The following is an 18,316-nucleotide window of genomic DNA, read 5'->3' on the forward strand; positions in this document are numbered from 1 at the left end:
TATGATTTGGTACGCAATTGAGAATACTTACATTTTATTATTTCGTATTGGCAACATTTTGTTTATTTTAAATAATTTATTATTGTTTAGTGTAAAGAGTGATTTAATTTATGTACGAGAGTTAAAGTTATAATTTGATGAAATAAATGTACAAAATAGGAGAGAATATATAATTTGGTGAGTGAGTTAACTTAACTCATCTCTTAAATTAAAAATTGATAATAAATTACTCTCTTAACAAGATCTCATAAATGAAAGAAATTTTCAAATTGTGTAATTTATATGTATCCATATCATATTTAAACAAATATTTTTAAAGATTTGACTGCTTGAAAATATTTTATTACAAAATGACTAACAAAATTCCATTCTTAAAATTTATTATATCAAAACTTTAGAAATTAAAGTTAATAATATCCAAAAATTAGGAAAATATTATTTTACATTAATTTTATGAAATGAAATATATTATGTTATTAGTTAAAATAAACATGTCAATTTATGAAAATATAGTCAATGTCAATAATCTAAAATAATACTATTTAAAGTATTAAATTAATATTACATTAATTATATATATTTTTAAAATAGTTATTATTTGATACATTGACAGTGTACATTTTATTCCACAAACAACCTTAAAATTTATTATATGTTTTTTAAAATATTTTACTATAAATAATTATCATATATACTGCCAATAGAATAAAAAACTCTACAAACGAGTTTGGGTTAATATCATTTATTTTCAAGGTATAATAAAATAGTTAAAAAGACACTTTACATTGCCTTCAATGCACTTGTAGATTTTCTTTTAACTCTACTAGCAGTTGACATAAAATTACCTTTTTACTATATCTATAGGACACTATAACTAATAATTTTTCTTTTAAAGATATTAAAATATTATAAACATATTAAAGGTAATTATTTAATATATTAACAGTAAAATTTTTAACTCCCCTCGAGACTTTGCCACATGTATTATTTATTTGTTTAGTTTTTAAATATAAACTATAGACACATGACAAAATTTTAACATTGTTTGTGGAGTTAAAAATTTCATTACTATTGTATCAAGTAATTTTCTAAATATTAAATGTTCTTTTATTAATACTTTATATTACTAAAATATTCATATCTTATATTATAAAATTTATTACTAAAACTTATGAATTAGAATTTTAAATTTATTATTTAAATATTAATATAAATACTTCTAAGAAATAATTGAAATGCTAATTCAAGTTAAAATAATATTTATTTTAAAAATACTACTAGAATAATAATATCATAATATTAAACAATATTTTTATTAAAATAATAAACAATATTAATTATATTATAACTCATTATTTACAAGAGTGTTATATTAAATACCATTAAAATGTATTTTTAACAATATTAAAATTATAAGATTAATATTATTAAAAGAATAATTAAAAATTATTATTGGTATAATAACATTTAACTTTATTCAAATTAAATTTTATTTGAAAATATATTATTTAGTGAGTTATTCTCCGAAAATTATCTTCAAAAGGAAATATTAATTTATAAAAATTGTATTTATTTATGATTTAGTAATAAATTATTTTTAATGATTGAATTACTTTTCAAAGGAAACAATTGTATTGCATCTCTAATATTCTTTTTATATTATTATTTTTAGTAATTTAATATTTTTATTTTCAGATTTTAAATTTAAAGTGTAGTTGTTAATATTGTTAAATTTTTATTAAAATTTTTGGTGTAATATTTAAAATAAAATTTAAATTTTAAAATAAAAATACAAAACTAAATTTTAAATTTAAAAAAACAATAGAGTTTAATTAAAAATAACAAAACATTTTTCGAAAATCGTGAAACAAGCGCATCCGAAGTCCCTGTTTATAAAACGTGGCGCAATTTTGCACTGTGGAGCCACTTTGTTTACTACCATGGACCAGCAGCATATGGTAGGTACAAAGGCAAAGAAAGGGACACAACACAACGCAGTCTCCATTTTTAAAACCTGGCTTAAACCCTATTATTCTCGGGAAGCAAGCATTTCTCCCATTCTATTCTCTCGAGAAAATGATTCACTCCGGTCAAGTGTCACTCTTTCTCTCTCGTAATCTACCACATTCACTGAGGTCTAACCCTCTGCAGATTCGCATCTATCTCTGTTTACCGCTTTACTGGTTAAAATTTTGCATTTTTTTATTCTAATAGAAGATTTCCAATCATCTCAGGGATGTTGTACAGTTATTCAGCTTGTTCAGTAATTCAATGTCGAATCGTTTTGTTTGCTCAAATTACCCGAAATAGAAGATCGGGACCAATTTTCTGGTAAGTTTGTTTTTAATGTACTTTTTCTTTATTGCTTCTTAATGTTTACCGTTTTCTTTTTTACCCCTATTTTGTGAAGATTTATTGAGTGAAATCGTTTTTATTAATTTACATTTTGTCCATTGTTCAGATCTGGTAAATTGATTAACTAATAGGCAAGGCTATAGTTCATTAGCAGCTGAAATTAATTTGTTAGCTTAAAGTTTGCATTTAGTCAGTCCTCGTAATATAGTTAAAAGTGTAAATTTAGTATGAAATACTATCCAAATGTTGAGATTGACATTTGAAATTTGACTGTGCAGACTTATAGATCGAGCTAAAGGTGCAAAATAATTGCTTCCATTGAGAACAAATTCTTTGTTAGATTTCAACTCATAGTCAAATTTCAGACGTCAATGTCCACATTTAGACGGTTTTTAATTAAAAGTGTTCATTTTTACTTGTTTGTACCAATATCATACATGCAAGAATAAATTACTCAGTTCAATGATGTAGGGACTGAATTGCTTCTCACTATAGTACAAATATTGCTTAGATGCTTCAATCGATATGTTTCTTTTGTTAGTTTATGTTTGATGATGCGTTTTCTCAATCAACTTTGCAGTTACTTTGTATGTGAGATACTGTTGTGATAACTGCTTCTCGAGGTATTCTTGAAAGATACTGAGAAAATGTCTACCTCTAAAAAGTCATATAGAAATAGTCAACCTTCACTCAAGTACAGGTTGAGCGCAGCTGAGGGGGCTTTCTTTGAGATTGGTGAGCTTGTTCCTGAAGAATATACCCCTTCCCCGCCTGATACAAATAGGAAAACCCGAATAAAAGCTGATGCCAAGCAAACTCAAAGACTGAGCACTGCTGAGTTGATCTCATCATTAAACCAGATATGGAACTATGCAAGCTCTATTGCTATCCCTCAACAACAGACAAATCTGGAAAAAGCCCGTCTTGTCTCTCAAAAAGAGGATATATTGGTCAATTTGGGGTCGGAAGAAAATGGCTCAGGATCTATTTCAGCTGGTAGTAAATACTTTTGCATTGATTTGAGGCAGTTGTCATCTCTCAGGAAGCCAAACTTCGATATTGTCAAAATAACCAAGAAAATGTCCATGTTTGAATCTTCTAATGGAAATATTAACCCATTATTTTACCAGGGGCTTTTTTGCGGTGGCTCTGACTTCTCCAATGCGGATTGGAAAGGAAAGGGGCTTGCGGCTGTTGGATTTTCCTATGAATTTGGAAATATCTACAAATGGATGAGAAAGATGATTCCTGCTGGCCTTCAGCATTTTGTAAAATTCCCAGAGATTGAGAATAAGAAAATTGGTAAATATAGCATTGCTGCAAGTAGTGATATAGGGAACTGCATTTCAGCAGATAGAACTAGTCTGACAGATAACTTACCCACTGAAAATGCTGAGTGTTATTCTCATTGCATCGAATCTAAAGATCTGTCCATATCTCAAGATATGAAACCAGTTTTGAATACAGGAGGAACCACCTCTCTTTGCTCAGATTATTTCCTCATTGATGCTCAAGAAACCAAGGCAGATTGTAGTGTTTCGAGGACACCAGATTCCAATCTTTGTGCAGATTCTCATATAAACTCTTTAGCTTCCCATTATAGTGCATTCAAAGAGTGGCAACCTCTTAGTGATGGTAGTGAGTACCATGAAAATCAACGAAAACAATTGGAAGTACTTTCCACAAATGACGGTCGAATGGAAAGTCACTTAACTGCAATTGCAAGTGAAAAACCTCAATATACTCTTGCTAAACAAGAGCATGCTTTTGCAGGGGCTTTTGCTGGAATATTTGTTAGCCTATGCCTACATCCAATTGATACAGTTAAGACAGTCATTCAGTCTTGTCATGCAGAGCAGAAGTCAATATTTTATATCGGAAGATCAATAATTTCTGAAAGAGGTATATTCTTTCTATAGAACAGATGGTGACTGAGACTGACTGCTCACATTTTATTCTGATCAATACTTGACTTGCCTGCTTTCTGCATTTTAATTATTTGATACTTACAGGCTTCACTGGATTATATAGTGGCATTGCTAGCAATATTGCATCTTCAGCTCCAATATCTGCCCTTTATACTTTCTCATATGAATCAGTCAAAGGGGCTTTGCTTCCTCTTCTCCCTAAGGTAACTTGCATCTTTCACTGTGATATGGTGTGGATCACATAACCTGACACACTGAGTTGCAGCTGTTTAGTAACTGCCTGTCAACTAGGAACTCACTAACTTCTTAAGTCTGACTCTAGCTCACCTGTTTTTCTTCTTTCTTGCAGGAGTATCATTCTTTAGCTCATTGCATGGCTGGTGGTTGTGCAAGCGTTGCTACTTCTTTTATTTTTACACCTAGTGAGCGTATAAAGCAGCAGATGCAAGTTGGTGCACACTATCAAAACTGCTGGTATACCTTCAAGTTCATGTACTATATTCAAGATCAGAAGATTAATATTTTTAACATGCATATGTTTGTTTCTGTACATTATATTTTCATCAAACAAGTTCTTGATCTCTTTGGTTGCTATCAATTTTTCTTCTGGTGCGGTTCATATATTTGTCTCTCAATAATACCCCAAATCTGTTTCTGCAGGAATGCCTTGGTTGAGATTATCAGAAAGGGGGGTCTGCCTTCACTCTACACTGGGTGGGGGGCTGTACTCTGCAGGAATATTCCAAATTCAATTATCAAGGTTCTGTCTTTTTTCATTCTTAGTTTAATTGTGGTCTATGCCATGTAACCTTCTAAACCGGGAATAAAGAAAGGGCTCTCTCATGAAGTGGGATGTTGCAAGTTTCTGGAGGGAGTGAATGGTTAACATAACAAAGATTAAACTTCATGAAGTACAGTTTTGTTTGCAATTTCTCCCATAGGGCCGACCGTCCTAACTCTCTCCTCTTTACTATCCATAACTCCTTTGGCGTGTAACTTATGATGACATCATTGCTTATATGTGCAGTTCTACACATACGAAAGCTTGAAGCAAGTCATGTTGACATCACTGCAATCACCTACTCAACTGAACACATTACAGACTGTTTGTCTCTGACATCCTCCTTTTTTTAAATAACCTTGATTTTTTGGCAATTCAATCTTAGTATTTTTGGCTTCAACCTTCCAGAATTGCACTTACGTCAGGGGTAATGATATGATCTTCTTACTGTGCAGCTAGTTTGTGGTGCCCTATCTGGTTCAACTGCGGCTTTCTTTACAACTCCCTTTGATGTGGTGAAGACAAGATTACAGACACAGGTCTGCGATCTCTTTGTATTATTTCATTCCCTGTTTTTGTCTGTTCACGAAAAGTCTGCCAAATATTCTTACCAACAGGCTTAAAGGCTGTACTTTCCACTTTTGCATACAGTTCTACGCTTGCAAGAATGTTTACTTGGGTCTCAGTTTTTTCTCAAGAGGACACTATCAATATTGGACATAAATTTAAAGTGCGTAGGTTTCTATATGGTGTAATCTTTCTCTGGATAAAACCTTATAGTATGCTTAGAATCGAAGAAGTGTATGGCCTGCGGGTTTTGGTCTTTTGAGGCATCTATACACATTAACATGATTAGATCGTATCAGAATCCTTATTAACTTTCGTATCCTATATGTGTTTGTTCGTATTTACTGGATTATTTATCTTATATGAAGGTTGTCATGCAGATACCCGGATCTCTGAGCAGATACAATAATGTGTATCATGCCCTTCAAGATATATGGATGCATGAAGGGTTGAATGGTCTATACAGGTAACCTCCCAAGTCCATATATTGTCAATATTCAGTTAATTCAGTTCATATTGAAATTCTATTTAGATAAACATGGCACAAGCACATACTCATTCAGTCATTCGTTGGCCAAGGTTACTCCATAATTGATAGCTGAATCTTTAGTTCTAGTTATTTTACAAACTGGATGATTTTGTTACTTAAAATGTCGTCAGGGGATTGATTCCTCGGTTGGTTATGTATACGACTCAAGGAGCACTCTTCTTTGCTTCATACGAATCTTTCAAGCAATTACTCTCTTCGGAGAGGCTACAATTAATTGCTCACGAACAGGAAAAGGAAAACAAAGATGACTCTTCATCGCAATTACCATCATCATCACCTGCAAGAACGTCATCATCGCCATCAAGGTTGCACAGTTGCCATTCATAATAGTTAGAAAAGCAAATACATGAAAGCATTGTTAGCAAGCTGATGAATGACACATGCAGCATTTAAAGCATGTTCATTAACTATTTTTTGGTTGCGGAGACCTTTCTAAGGAAATCTGTGATCAAATAATGACGGAAAACTGATTGAAGGCAGAGGCTGAAATATAAGCCGACAGTTTCCCATGTTGCCATTTATGTTTGAAGTTTCTGTTGTGCTAATAAAAGTTGCTAAATCAGGGTTGACTGAATAATGACAATTGGTTAGCCTTATGTTAGATGTCGACATGTTTTTCAGAGATTAACGTGTATATATTTCTGAATTATTTATGTTAATTGTTTATTTTTCTGAAAGATCTATTTTCCACATTGTATTTGAAACATTTGGAGAAAATATGGATATGATCTTTCAAAGGGGTGCAATTTCCAATGCAAATTTAATAATCATTTACAAACATGAGTTTGTAATTTATAAATTGATTTTTCACGTGATAATTAATATATGACAAAAGCGAATATCCGGAAAAAATATTTTTAAGATTTGCGAGATATAAAGAATAAATTCTTCACTTAGATTTCATCTAACATGATTGTTGAACAATAATATATAAATCTTTTGTTCTTATTGAAAATCATTCTTGATTGTTTTTTAAAAAAAAACCCTCTCAACTTAAACTCACGAAAACACTTGTAAAAAAAAGAGCTTTTTTTTTGTCATATTATATACAAATATATTTTACCATAAATATTAAAAATTTGATGATAAAAATATTATATTTAAATTTCAAAATTTCTTTTGCACAAATGAAATGAAAGCGTGTAATAGTTAAATATAAGCTCGGAAAAGATTGTTATATTTAAGTGTCTTCAATTTTTGGGTAAAAATTATATTGTATTATTTTGATTATACTACATATTTACATCTGCTAATTTGTGTATAATATGAAAAACTCATTTTTGAATTTTTGTGAAAATGTTGTTTTTCCTTGTGTTTTATAATTTTAGGTTGTTTTTTAGTCAATAAATTTAATCATTGTATGAGTGAATTACTGACGACAAATAATTATTCTATTGCAACAAGCATAAACGGAGATAAAAAATTTAAAATTGTCAATTTTATAATACCTTTCGTCAAGAAAAAATTATCTTTATTATTTGAATAAGACAATTTAAAACATATTTGAAAAGAAAATATTTAAAGAATGAAAACGAAAACTTGGGAAAAACATACCATTTGATTAATGGTTTGAGGTATCTCATTTCTGTCTTTTCTTTTAAACTTAACCGTCATACTTACTACACGTTTAATTAATTCCAAGCCCCCAACCATGGTGGTACCCTACAAATTAGATACGCATCAAATACACCTAGTATGCCAAAATCAAATACACGTACTATTTCAGGGGCTTTTGCTGGAATATTTGTGAGCCTTTCCTTACATCCAGTTGATACACTTAAGACACTCATTCAGTCCTGTCTTGTGGACCACAAGTCAATGTTTTATATTGGTAGTATATTCTTTCTATACCAGGATTAAGTATTGTCATTGATCAGGATTTTGTAGATAAAACTCCCGCCAGAGAAAATACCGGACTTGCTCTTAATAGACGTGACTGACACCGACTGTCCTGATTTTTTATTGGTGAAATTACAGTCTCGACTTGCTTGCTTTCTCCGTTTTAATTATTTGATACTTGCAGGTTTAACTGGATTATATCGTGGCATTGGCAGCGATATTGTATCTTCAGCTCCAATATCTGCTCTTTATACTTTCTCATATGAATCAGTCAAAGGGACTTTGCTTCCTCTTTTCCCTAAGGTAACTGCATATGTACTTGATAGTATTAATAAGTCAATGTTTACGATTTCTGTAAAAAGTTGAACCTAAATCTACAGATTAAAATTTTATAATATGTTTCTTGCAAAAGTATCATTCTTTAGCCCATTGCATGTCTGGTGGCAGTGTAAGCGTCGCTATTTCTATTATTTTTACGCCTAGAGAGCGTATAAAGCAGCAGGTCAAGTTGGCATACACTATCAAAATTGCTGGGAATACCTTCCCACTACAATTTTTAACATCAGAAGATTAATATGTTTACGTTTATTTGATTCGGACACATGGATATCACTTCCAAGGATCCTCCAAATACACGGGAAAAATGTTTTGTCTCTCAAGAAAGCTTAAAATCTGTTGATGCAGGAAACCGTTGGTTGGGATTATGAGAAAGGGTGGGCTGTCTTCACTCTACACTGGGTGGGGTGCTGTACTCTGCAGGAATGTTCCACACTCAATAATCGAGGTTTTATCTTTTTACAGTAACTGTGTTGCATGTCACCATCATAGCAGAAAGGGCATTCCCATGTCGAGGGATGTTGCAAGTTCTCGGAGAGAGTGAAAAGCATTAACAAACATAAAACAAAAAGCTTATTGTTAAAGGTTTAGTTCAAGATTTAATGAAGAGATGTTAATCTTTTCGCTCACTTTAATTAATATATTAGATTAATTATTAATACCAAATAAGGATGAGCTGATTTTACAAGAAAGCAATCGATTCTTATTAACTAATGTAATAAGTAATGAGGTGTTACACTTGTAATTTATGAGGCATCATTGCCTTATAATGGGCAGATATACACATAAAAAAGTTTAAGCAACTATGAGATGTGTTGTGGTGGTTAATTATCTTATTCTTTAATCATAAAGTCGGTAGTCCTTTACCAATAGGAATGAATTACATTTCAAGGTCTGGAGTTCGATCATACATTTCATAGCTATCTATTTATCTCTTTAGAGAACACTCGCAACAAAGGGATTAGTCATTGCTATTAAGGGTGGATACCTTGATTGCGACCAAAAAAGAAAGCTTGAAGCAAGTAATGTTAACTTCATTGAGGTATTCTAATTCTAAATTTATTCAATAAATACTATTATACAAAAAATAAAATATTATAAATAAAAGTAAGGAGGAAATAGAATAAATAAAGCGATCTAAATTCCAAAATGATAAATAAACTTATCCTAAATGGTTATTGATGGTGGTCTTCTAATTTTATAAAAGGAGTCATTTTACCTCTTTGATTTTTTTTACTTTTTAATACTTTAAACTTGCTTGTTTATCAACTCATCTCAAAATGAATAAAAAATTAATGTTTGTAGCATGTCAATAATTAATTAATTTTTCATAAAATTATTAAAATTTTAAAAAATATTAATTACTAATATGGCATACATATGAACTATCATGTTAATAATGTTAATAAAATTAATTGACATTAATTTTATATTTTAAAATGATTTAATAAATAATATAAATTTTAAAAACTAAAAAATATAAAAATATAAAAAATTAAATATTGAACGGTAAAATAAATCATTAAGTAGAAAACGTTGCGTGGAGCCTCGTTTCCAACGATGTGGATTGAATGTATAGGATTGCGAGCGTCTATTTTTCGCCCGCCGCCAACAGTAAGAAACGTGCACGGAATTACATCTTGATTTTGTGTTTCACACCTAATCTAAAAGTTAATTTGTTACATCACTCTTTCTCTACTTAATCATGAATTAGGTTAAACATACATTTTGGTACTTGTTTAATTTCGTATTTAAATTTTCTTTTTCAATTAAATACTTAAATTTAAATTTTTAATTGATATATTAATTCAATTTTTATTTAAATTATTACTTATAAAAAATAATTTATTTGAATTAATTTGAACTATAAAATCATATTTAGATATTAATTTGAATCAAAATATTAAATTCAAATATTTAATTGGATAAAAAAGTTTAGCTATCAAATTGAATTTTAAAGTCAAATTTAAATACTAAAATATATATTTACCAATATTTTATAATTGAATATTTAGAGGATGTATTCCAATCTTCGGATATACAAGATTCAATCTAAGTCGACTTCTTAGTTAATTTTAATATTTAAAATCGAAATTTGATTTGAGTTCGATAAGTTTTAACTTTTAATACTTGTCAAGTATAAAAAAGCTTATTTTTATTAGAAAAATAATTTGAATTTCATATATCTCTTTAAATTTATTGTATTATTATTTGAGATTAAGTGGAATTGAGATTTTTTAATATTAATTAAAAATTAAAAGTAAAAAGCTATTATAATCGATTTTTAAAATCTATTTTAAGATTTACTCGAATAATTTAAAAATATATATATATGCTCCTAGTTGAAACTTAGGCTATGCAACTTTTTAGACAAAAGTTAACGTTTGAATCATAAATCTAATTTTTGTAACTTAATAAAATTGGGGTAAATTAGAAGAAAAAAAAAGAAGTGTTTTTAAAAGTTAATTATGGATTTAAGCTTTTTTCGCTTAAATTTAAGGAAATAGATCGATTTTGGAAAGAGAAATAAAAAATGTGTCCTGCATGAAGCGTTCTCTGTTGACATGTTTGAAAATACGTTCTAAAAGAACGTGTTTTCTTTAATAACATGACACACTGACTTATTTGGTTAGATGGTTAAATGTTAGTGGTTTTATCCTTGAATTTTGGGTTTGATTCATCTCTTACTCACATTTGTATTTTCATTTCGTGTTGTTTTAAACTTTTTTAATTTTTAATTAATAAATATATTGTTTTCAAATTTTTAATTCATTTTTTAATTAATAACTTTTTGTTTATATAAATAAAATAATAAATACGTAATTATATAATAAAATATATTATATATGATTATGTTAAAATATTTTTAATTAATAACTCCATTATTAACTTTGAAAAAAGACTTAAATCTCTAATTAATTTTTAAAATGGCATTTTTTCTAATTTACCCATAAAATTGTTGAGAACAGTTTTCTTTGTTGTAGTACTTAAGACTTTGTTATTACAATGTGGTTGTTTTTATGGCTTAAATTATATTATCTTTTCATTTTGATATTTTTCTTCTTACTTAAACTAAGTACCAAAATACAAAAGTTATATTTTGGTAATTGGTTCGGTTTTATGAGTGTTAAAAATTCAGTTGACATATGACTCAATTAGAACGCACCACTACATAGCATTCTCAACCCCAAACATAACTTTCTTACTAATTTCTATATATAAATTTTAAAATAAAAATATCTAGAATTTTGAATTTTAAAATGATATTGTAATTTTTTTAAATATATCAATATTATTTCTAAAAATTCAAAAATATAGAAATTATAAAAATAAAAGAAAAATCAAATATAGAAGATATATATAATGAAAAATTTTAGTTAAACTTTAGAAAATACAAAAGAAAAGTGAAAAACTAATATGTGTGTGTATAAACTCTAGAAAATTTAAATAATTTTAAAAATATTTTTATGCAAAAAAATATTGAAAAGTTCTAAAAAATAAATTAAGAAAATGATAAGGAATATAAAAATGTTAATACATATAAATTTTAGGAAAAATAATAATTTGAAAAAAATAGTTTTAAAGCTTGAGCTCAACTCGACATTCGAAGCTCAATATTCGGTTCAAGCTCGATCAAACATTTATTTTCAAGCCAAAGATATAATCAAGTTACTCAAGTTCGAGCTTAATTAAGTTCATTTACTGATTTTTGTATTAAAGCTCGACTCGAGGTATAATCGAGTTACTCAAGTTCGAGCTAGATTAAGCTTGTTTGCCAATTTTCATACTCGAGCTCAACTTGATAATTAAGCTTAGGGTTAATAGTATCTATTAAGGGTAATAACATAATTTAATAATATAAAAAAATAAAAGCTTGATAAAGCTCGCATATTACTAAGCTCGGATTCTGCTTGATCAATAGCTCGAGCTTGATTCAATACCTATCAAATTGAGTTTGAATTTTTTTTCGAACTGAACTCAAATAGCTTGCAAGCATTAGTGTCTCATTTACACTCTTAAATTAGACTAAAATTTCTATATTCTCATTTTCTTCAATATTTAAAATTCAATCAAAATTGACTCCCTTTCAATTTTCTGTTCAATTTTACTCCAAATTTTATATCCTCATAACTCTTTCCTTTAAAATATACTACTCACAAATATTCTCCCACACCTATCTCTTCCAAAATTTGCAGTTCTTTTTATATTGTGAGTATTTTTTAAAATTTTTCACTGTTTGTAATATATTAAATTTATGCTATAAACTTATTTTATTGTCAATATGTATTTGTATATGTTATATTTTATTATTACTGTCATAAGATAGTTTTATTAATAAAAAATATTTATTAGAATCTAAATTCTATTTTCATAAAAATTAAGTTTATTATGATTAATTAATGAATTTATAGAAAGTAGAGAATTAATTATTAAACTCACTCCAATAAATATATTAAAAATAAAAAGAATATAAAATAAATTAATAAACTAAATATCATAGCTTTAGAGAATCACAATTAGTCGAATAATAATTGTCTGGTTATTTTTAGCTTTGTGATTTCGATATAGAGTTAAATAAGTAATTTTTGTACTCCATTCATGTAACCATGTTAATATATTGATTAGGATTTTGATGCGGCAAATTGTTATTTGTAAAATGTAACATAATGTATTTGGTTTGGTTTATTAATACTTTAATCGATTTATGGACCACAATACTACATGTAAACTTAATTGAATTAAATAAACAACATACGTACAATTTAACCGAATGAAATAAATTCAGCTAGTTGTATTTAACATAACCTCCTCACCCTCCGCTAATTTCAGGTTCATTTAACTTGGGTGGCAACATTATTAATGTGTGTAATTTAAAAAGTTTTAAAAGATAACCATCAAAATAATCGCATTAGACTACTAATGTTTGGTAGATGTTTTGCAATTAACTGCATCCATTCTTTTTCGCCGAAAGTCAATTTTGTGATGAGATTAGTTTTTATGATACGTGTCGAATGAGAATATATTGAGAATGGTTTTTTAATAGACTGAATAACCTCTATGTTATCTGTTTAAATTGACATTTTATTTCATTGTATGTTATGGATAACAATTAAGTCATTTAAGAATAACTCATAACTCAACATTGAATACAAAACAACATCCCAGCCCTTTATTAAACCCATTAATTCATTGGCTATGATGATCCTTCAACACTTCTCATGCAACAGCTTCTTCGAGCCCACATTGATTGTTCCATCAGAATATAACTGGATCCAGTTATTTGTAATAGAGAAATTTTATCACTTGTAAGCAGTAAGATCAATAATATAAATTTAACCCTAACCTCAATGAGGTTTAAAATAGTTAGCATTTAAAATTTTAAATTTAATCGGTTGAGGTTTAATTTGATTAGCATATGCATTTTTTCGTGTAAGAAAATGTAAGTTTACACATGTTGAAAAGAAATTATAGGTACCAACCATTACATTTAAAAAGGAAAAAATTTCAAAATTAATTTCCCAAAATGTTTCATTTTGAGAAATTGAGAAAACAATTTGTTTATAGAAATCATCCTAATTTTTATATTTAATATTTTTTCATAATAATTCTAAACTCTTAAAATTTTTTGAATTATATATATATTTTATAATTTTAAAACTTCCGATAACAATACCAATCTAATTTCAAAGCACACATTTAATATTTGCGCACTATGTTATTAGTGGTTTGAATATTTCCTACTTTATGTTTATTTAAATAATTAAAAGCATAGTGAATTTGAATTTTTTAATTAAATTTAGTCATTAATCTTTTAAAAGAGTTAAATTATTTTTAAACAGAAATATTAAATAAAATATTGTTTTTTAATGATATTAGTGAAATAACCTACATGTATTTCATGTTGATGTAACACAATTTGTCTTATATATTATATCAATAAATAATTTTAATTATATAAAAATATTAAAAATTATAAAGTTCATAAAATTTTGTAATAGCCGTGAATTGCTCATAAACTGTCATATAAAAAATTAATGTTTTAATAAATATTTCGTTGAATAAACAACAAGAATTCATTCTTTTGAAAGATTAATAATCAAATTTGACTTATTTAAAAAAATCAAAATTAATTTTAAAAATAAAAACAAAAACAAAAACGATAAACATTAAAAATTAAATATATTATAATGCATTAAATATTCAAATGTTATATGCCACCTTAATACTCTCTTTTAATATAATTTAAAAGGAAAATTGATTCCTAGCCTCCCATTCAAAATGATTATAAGAATGATGGCGATACCCAACAAATTTGATACGAATCACATGCCACTTTGAATTATTAATTAAAGGAGTTAAAAAATATAATATATACAAACAACTACCAACAAAAAAAATAATAATAATCATCGGCTAATATAATGAAATTATTATTGTCGTAATACCCATAACATCATAGGCTGCAAAATAATTTAATCATATTTACTTGTTGGAATCTTCTTGTATTGACAACTGCAACATTAGGGCCTGCGTAATAATAATTTAATCACATTTAATTTCTTTTACTAATATTAATTGTTTTTTTCATGTGTCATTGTCCTGATTATTAAAATGTGATTCAATTTTATTTTATGATTTATAATTATTATTTCTACTTCTCAAGTAGAGGCGAAGCTAGAACAATTTTTAGAAGTTAGATAAAATTTTAATTTTTATAGTTTATATATTTATAATTTATAAAAGATTAAATCAAATTTTTCTAATTTTAGAAGATCAAAGTACGATTTTATCTTTACTAATTTAAAATTTTAAAAAATTTAAAAACTTAAATAATATTTTTATATTTTAAGGGACCGGGACCCATGCTAATTCCCCTAGCCCCTGTTCTCAAGTGACCATTACATCATCCACTGCCTCAATGTTTATTGTCATTTTGTGGATGAATTTAATAATTGCTGTACTGTTTTTGAAACAAGTTGATTTAAAAAAATAGAATAACTAATTTAACTAACTAATAAAATTAAATCTGAAAAGACCTTGTATGTTTATAAAATGGGACTCCAAACTAAAATTTTAAAGTTATTAAAATCTTAACCTTAGCATTGAACCAAGGTTTGACTAGTCTATAAATGAATTTGAAAGTGATTAATTATAATATTCTTTTTAAGGAATATAAAATGAAAAAAACACTTTAATTAGTACTAAAATGATAATAGTTGTAAATTACCAACATAGTCATGCAAATTATTCACAATATTATATCATTTATATGTATATATCTATACTATTATTTAAGCCCTAAATTGAGTTGGTATCACAAGTCAATTGGGCACCAACTTGATTAAAGAAATTAGAAAAATATCATTTTGTTTAAAAAAAGATGCTTATGGTGGAACTTGAACCCACTCTAACTCGTGAGCACCAACTCGATTAGAAAAATTAGAAAAATATTCTTTCGTAATTGCAATAACAAAATATTATTTTTACCACTCAACCAAAACCTTTGTTTATATTTGTATATATATTTTTTAATTTTATTATATACACTTTATTACCTCCATAAATTATATATCTATACTATTTATAAAGTCATTTATTAAGTTGGCATCACCCATCAATCGAGCCTCAACTTAGTTAAAGAAAATATTTTAAATCTCTTCGCATTTAAAATAAAAATATGCATATGATGTGATTTGAACCCGTGCCAATTGAGCTAGTAAAACCTTAAATTTATCACACCAAAATTCTATTATGATATGTTTCATACGTTTTAATTTTATTATGCACAATTTATGATCTCTATTAATTATAAATCTATACTTCTATACCATCTATAAAGTCCTTTACTAAGTTAGTACTGCCTATTAACTGAATCCCAAACTCAGTTAGGGAAATTACTTTTATGTTGTATATATTTTTTATTTTAATGTCATACATATTTCACGTGTTGTTATGATTAATTAGTTTCAACTCATATGTTTTATTACTTATTATATGTTATTTTTAAACACACGTATGTGTTCTAAATCGGTAGTTTCCATACAAATACGCGTGTGATAAAATTTATAATATTAACACAATTGTTGATTGAGGTGGTCTTATAGATTTACTCGATATCAACTACGGATTGATGACAACATCATTAGTGGTATTCATTTACTTACAATTTAATCTATTTTTATTTTAATATTATATATATTTCATATATTATTGTTATTAATTAGTTTCGCACCATACACTTCATTATACGTTATATGTCATTTTGAAACACAAATTTGTATTCTAAATGTGTGGTTTCCACACGCATACTCCTACGATAGAATTTCTAATGTATATATAAAAGTGATGAATGTAAAATATATATTCTTTTGATAGAGTTTCTAATGTATATATAAAAACAGTGAATATAAATTATATTTTTTATTTTTATTTTTTTTAACATTTGAAAGCTTAATTATTATCTTTAAGAGAAAGGATTGTATGAAACAGTGACGCCATGTCAGCTGTATCCTTTTCCAATAGTTTTATACCACATCGGTATTTTTATCCTAAATTTCATGATTTTATCCTGAATTTTAGTATTTTAATTTGGATTTGAATTTTTTCAGGATAAAATCCTGAAATTCAGGATAAGAGTACTAATGTGGCATAAAACTATTGGAAAGGGATACAGATGACGTGACGTCACTGTTTCATACAATCCTTTCCCTATTTTTAATTAGTATTGTATGAAAACTAATATTTAGGGTGTATTTGGATGATAGATTTTGTAAAAGAATTTTATTTGTAATAAGATTTTTAAAATTCTAAACAGAGAAATATTTGTTTTAGTAAAGATAGTAGAATTTCAAATTTTGCAAAGAATTTAAAGAGTAGATCAATTTTTTTTCAAATTTCATCTAAAAACATTTTTTAATTTTATTTAATTTAATACACATGATCCAATTATAAAATAAAAGCTTAAAAATAATTTTATTTAATTCTAATATTTTTAAAATTTTATTATATCAAAAATATTTATATATTTTAACAAATCTAATCAAATTCATATTGAACATTTTTATATTGATTATTTTTAAAATCATTAATTTGAATAGATGAAATTGAAAATGATAACATTTTAGATATCTCTAATATTTTAAAATTCTTCATCTAAATATATTCTTATAGAATACACCAAATAATAAATTCATGTACCTAAAAATTAAATTCATTTATCATAACATAGGAATAGTTAGTGATTAATTATACTAGTGTGGGTGAAAGTACGATAGAAGCCACTGTATTAAGACAAATTAGTCAATATAAGTTAAAAAAAAGTAAATTGTCCGTTAGAAAAGTCATCCATATGTGTTGTTAAGTGATGATTTAGATTTTTTTGAAGTGATGATTTGGATTTTTTTGAAATTTTCTTTATGTAACTGACGTGGAATTAAATTAAATGATGAGTAAGATTAAATAAAAGTACCATGAAGTCACTTATATAATGATTTGGGTTGCATTTTATTTTTTCTATTTAAAAAAGAGAGGACAAATTAACTTTTTCTATTAAAAATTCTATTTATTTCTACTATTAAATGTTGACGTGGTGGATGGAAGAACCAAACACTAACATATGGCGTGCCATGATACCTGATGCTAACTTGACCATATTTTAAAAAATCCTAAAAGAATATATATTTTTTGTAATTATTTAAAAGGCGATGTTAAGAATGAACTCAGACAAATGATTATCCTAATTACATTTCTCAAAAAATATATAAAATGTATGGAATTATTTTAAAAATAAAATTATTAAATTTATTAAAAACAATGTCCAAAATGATTGTGCGTTATCTAAGCTAATTCTAAAATAACTTCTTAAATAATTATAAAAATATAAAAAATATTAAGAATTATACTAAATTATAAATAGGAACTAATTTTTAAAATTATAATATATATACACATATTTAGCAT

General features: G+C 26.9%; 2 protein-coding genes across 6 annotated transcripts; both read left to right on the forward strand.

The window, feature by feature from the left end:
- Window positions 1–1,918: 1,918 nt before the first annotated feature.
- On the forward strand, window positions 1,919–6,858 carry LOC108457321 (uncharacterized). 5 transcript variants are annotated; one of them, XM_053019409.1, is made up of 10 exons: window positions 1,919–2,135; window positions 2,235–2,331; window positions 2,634–4,257; window positions 4,368–4,486; window positions 4,633–4,757; window positions 4,944–5,043; window positions 5,311–5,388; window positions 5,520–5,603; window positions 6,012–6,097; window positions 6,292–6,858. In XM_053019409.1, exons 3-10 carry the CDS (start codon window positions 3,003–3,005, stop codon window positions 6,506–6,508), a joined length of 2,064 nt encoding a protein of 687 aa, XP_052875369.1. In that variant the 5' UTR covers window positions 1,919–2,135; window positions 2,235–2,331; window positions 2,634–3,002; the 3' UTR covers window positions 6,509–6,858. The 5 variants fall into 5 exon arrangements, with proteins under 5 accessions (XP_052875369.1, XP_017611804.2, XP_017611806.2 ...); XM_017756315.2 differs by having other exon boundaries at window positions 2,936–4,257; window positions 6,000–6,097; XM_017756317.2 differs by having other exon boundaries at window positions 2,936–4,257.
- Window positions 6,859–7,876: 1,018 nt separating this feature from the next.
- On the forward strand, window positions 7,877–8,900 carry LOC108455444 (S-adenosylmethionine carrier 1, chloroplastic/mitochondrial-like). Its single transcript, XM_017754001.1, has 4 exons — window positions 7,877–8,012; window positions 8,205–8,323; window positions 8,433–8,527; window positions 8,705–8,900. The coding sequence occupies exons 1-4, from the start codon at window positions 7,877–7,879 to the stop codon at window positions 8,898–8,900; spliced, it is 546 nt and encodes a 181-aa protein (XP_017609490.1).
- Window positions 8,901–18,316: the final 9,416 nt, after the last annotated feature.

This window comes from Gossypium arboreum, chromosome 9 (assembly GCF_025698485.1).
Source record: "Gossypium arboreum isolate Shixiya-1 chromosome 9, ASM2569848v2, whole genome shotgun sequence".
Taxonomy (NCBI): Eukaryota; Viridiplantae; Streptophyta; class Magnoliopsida; order Malvales; family Malvaceae; genus Gossypium; species Gossypium arboreum.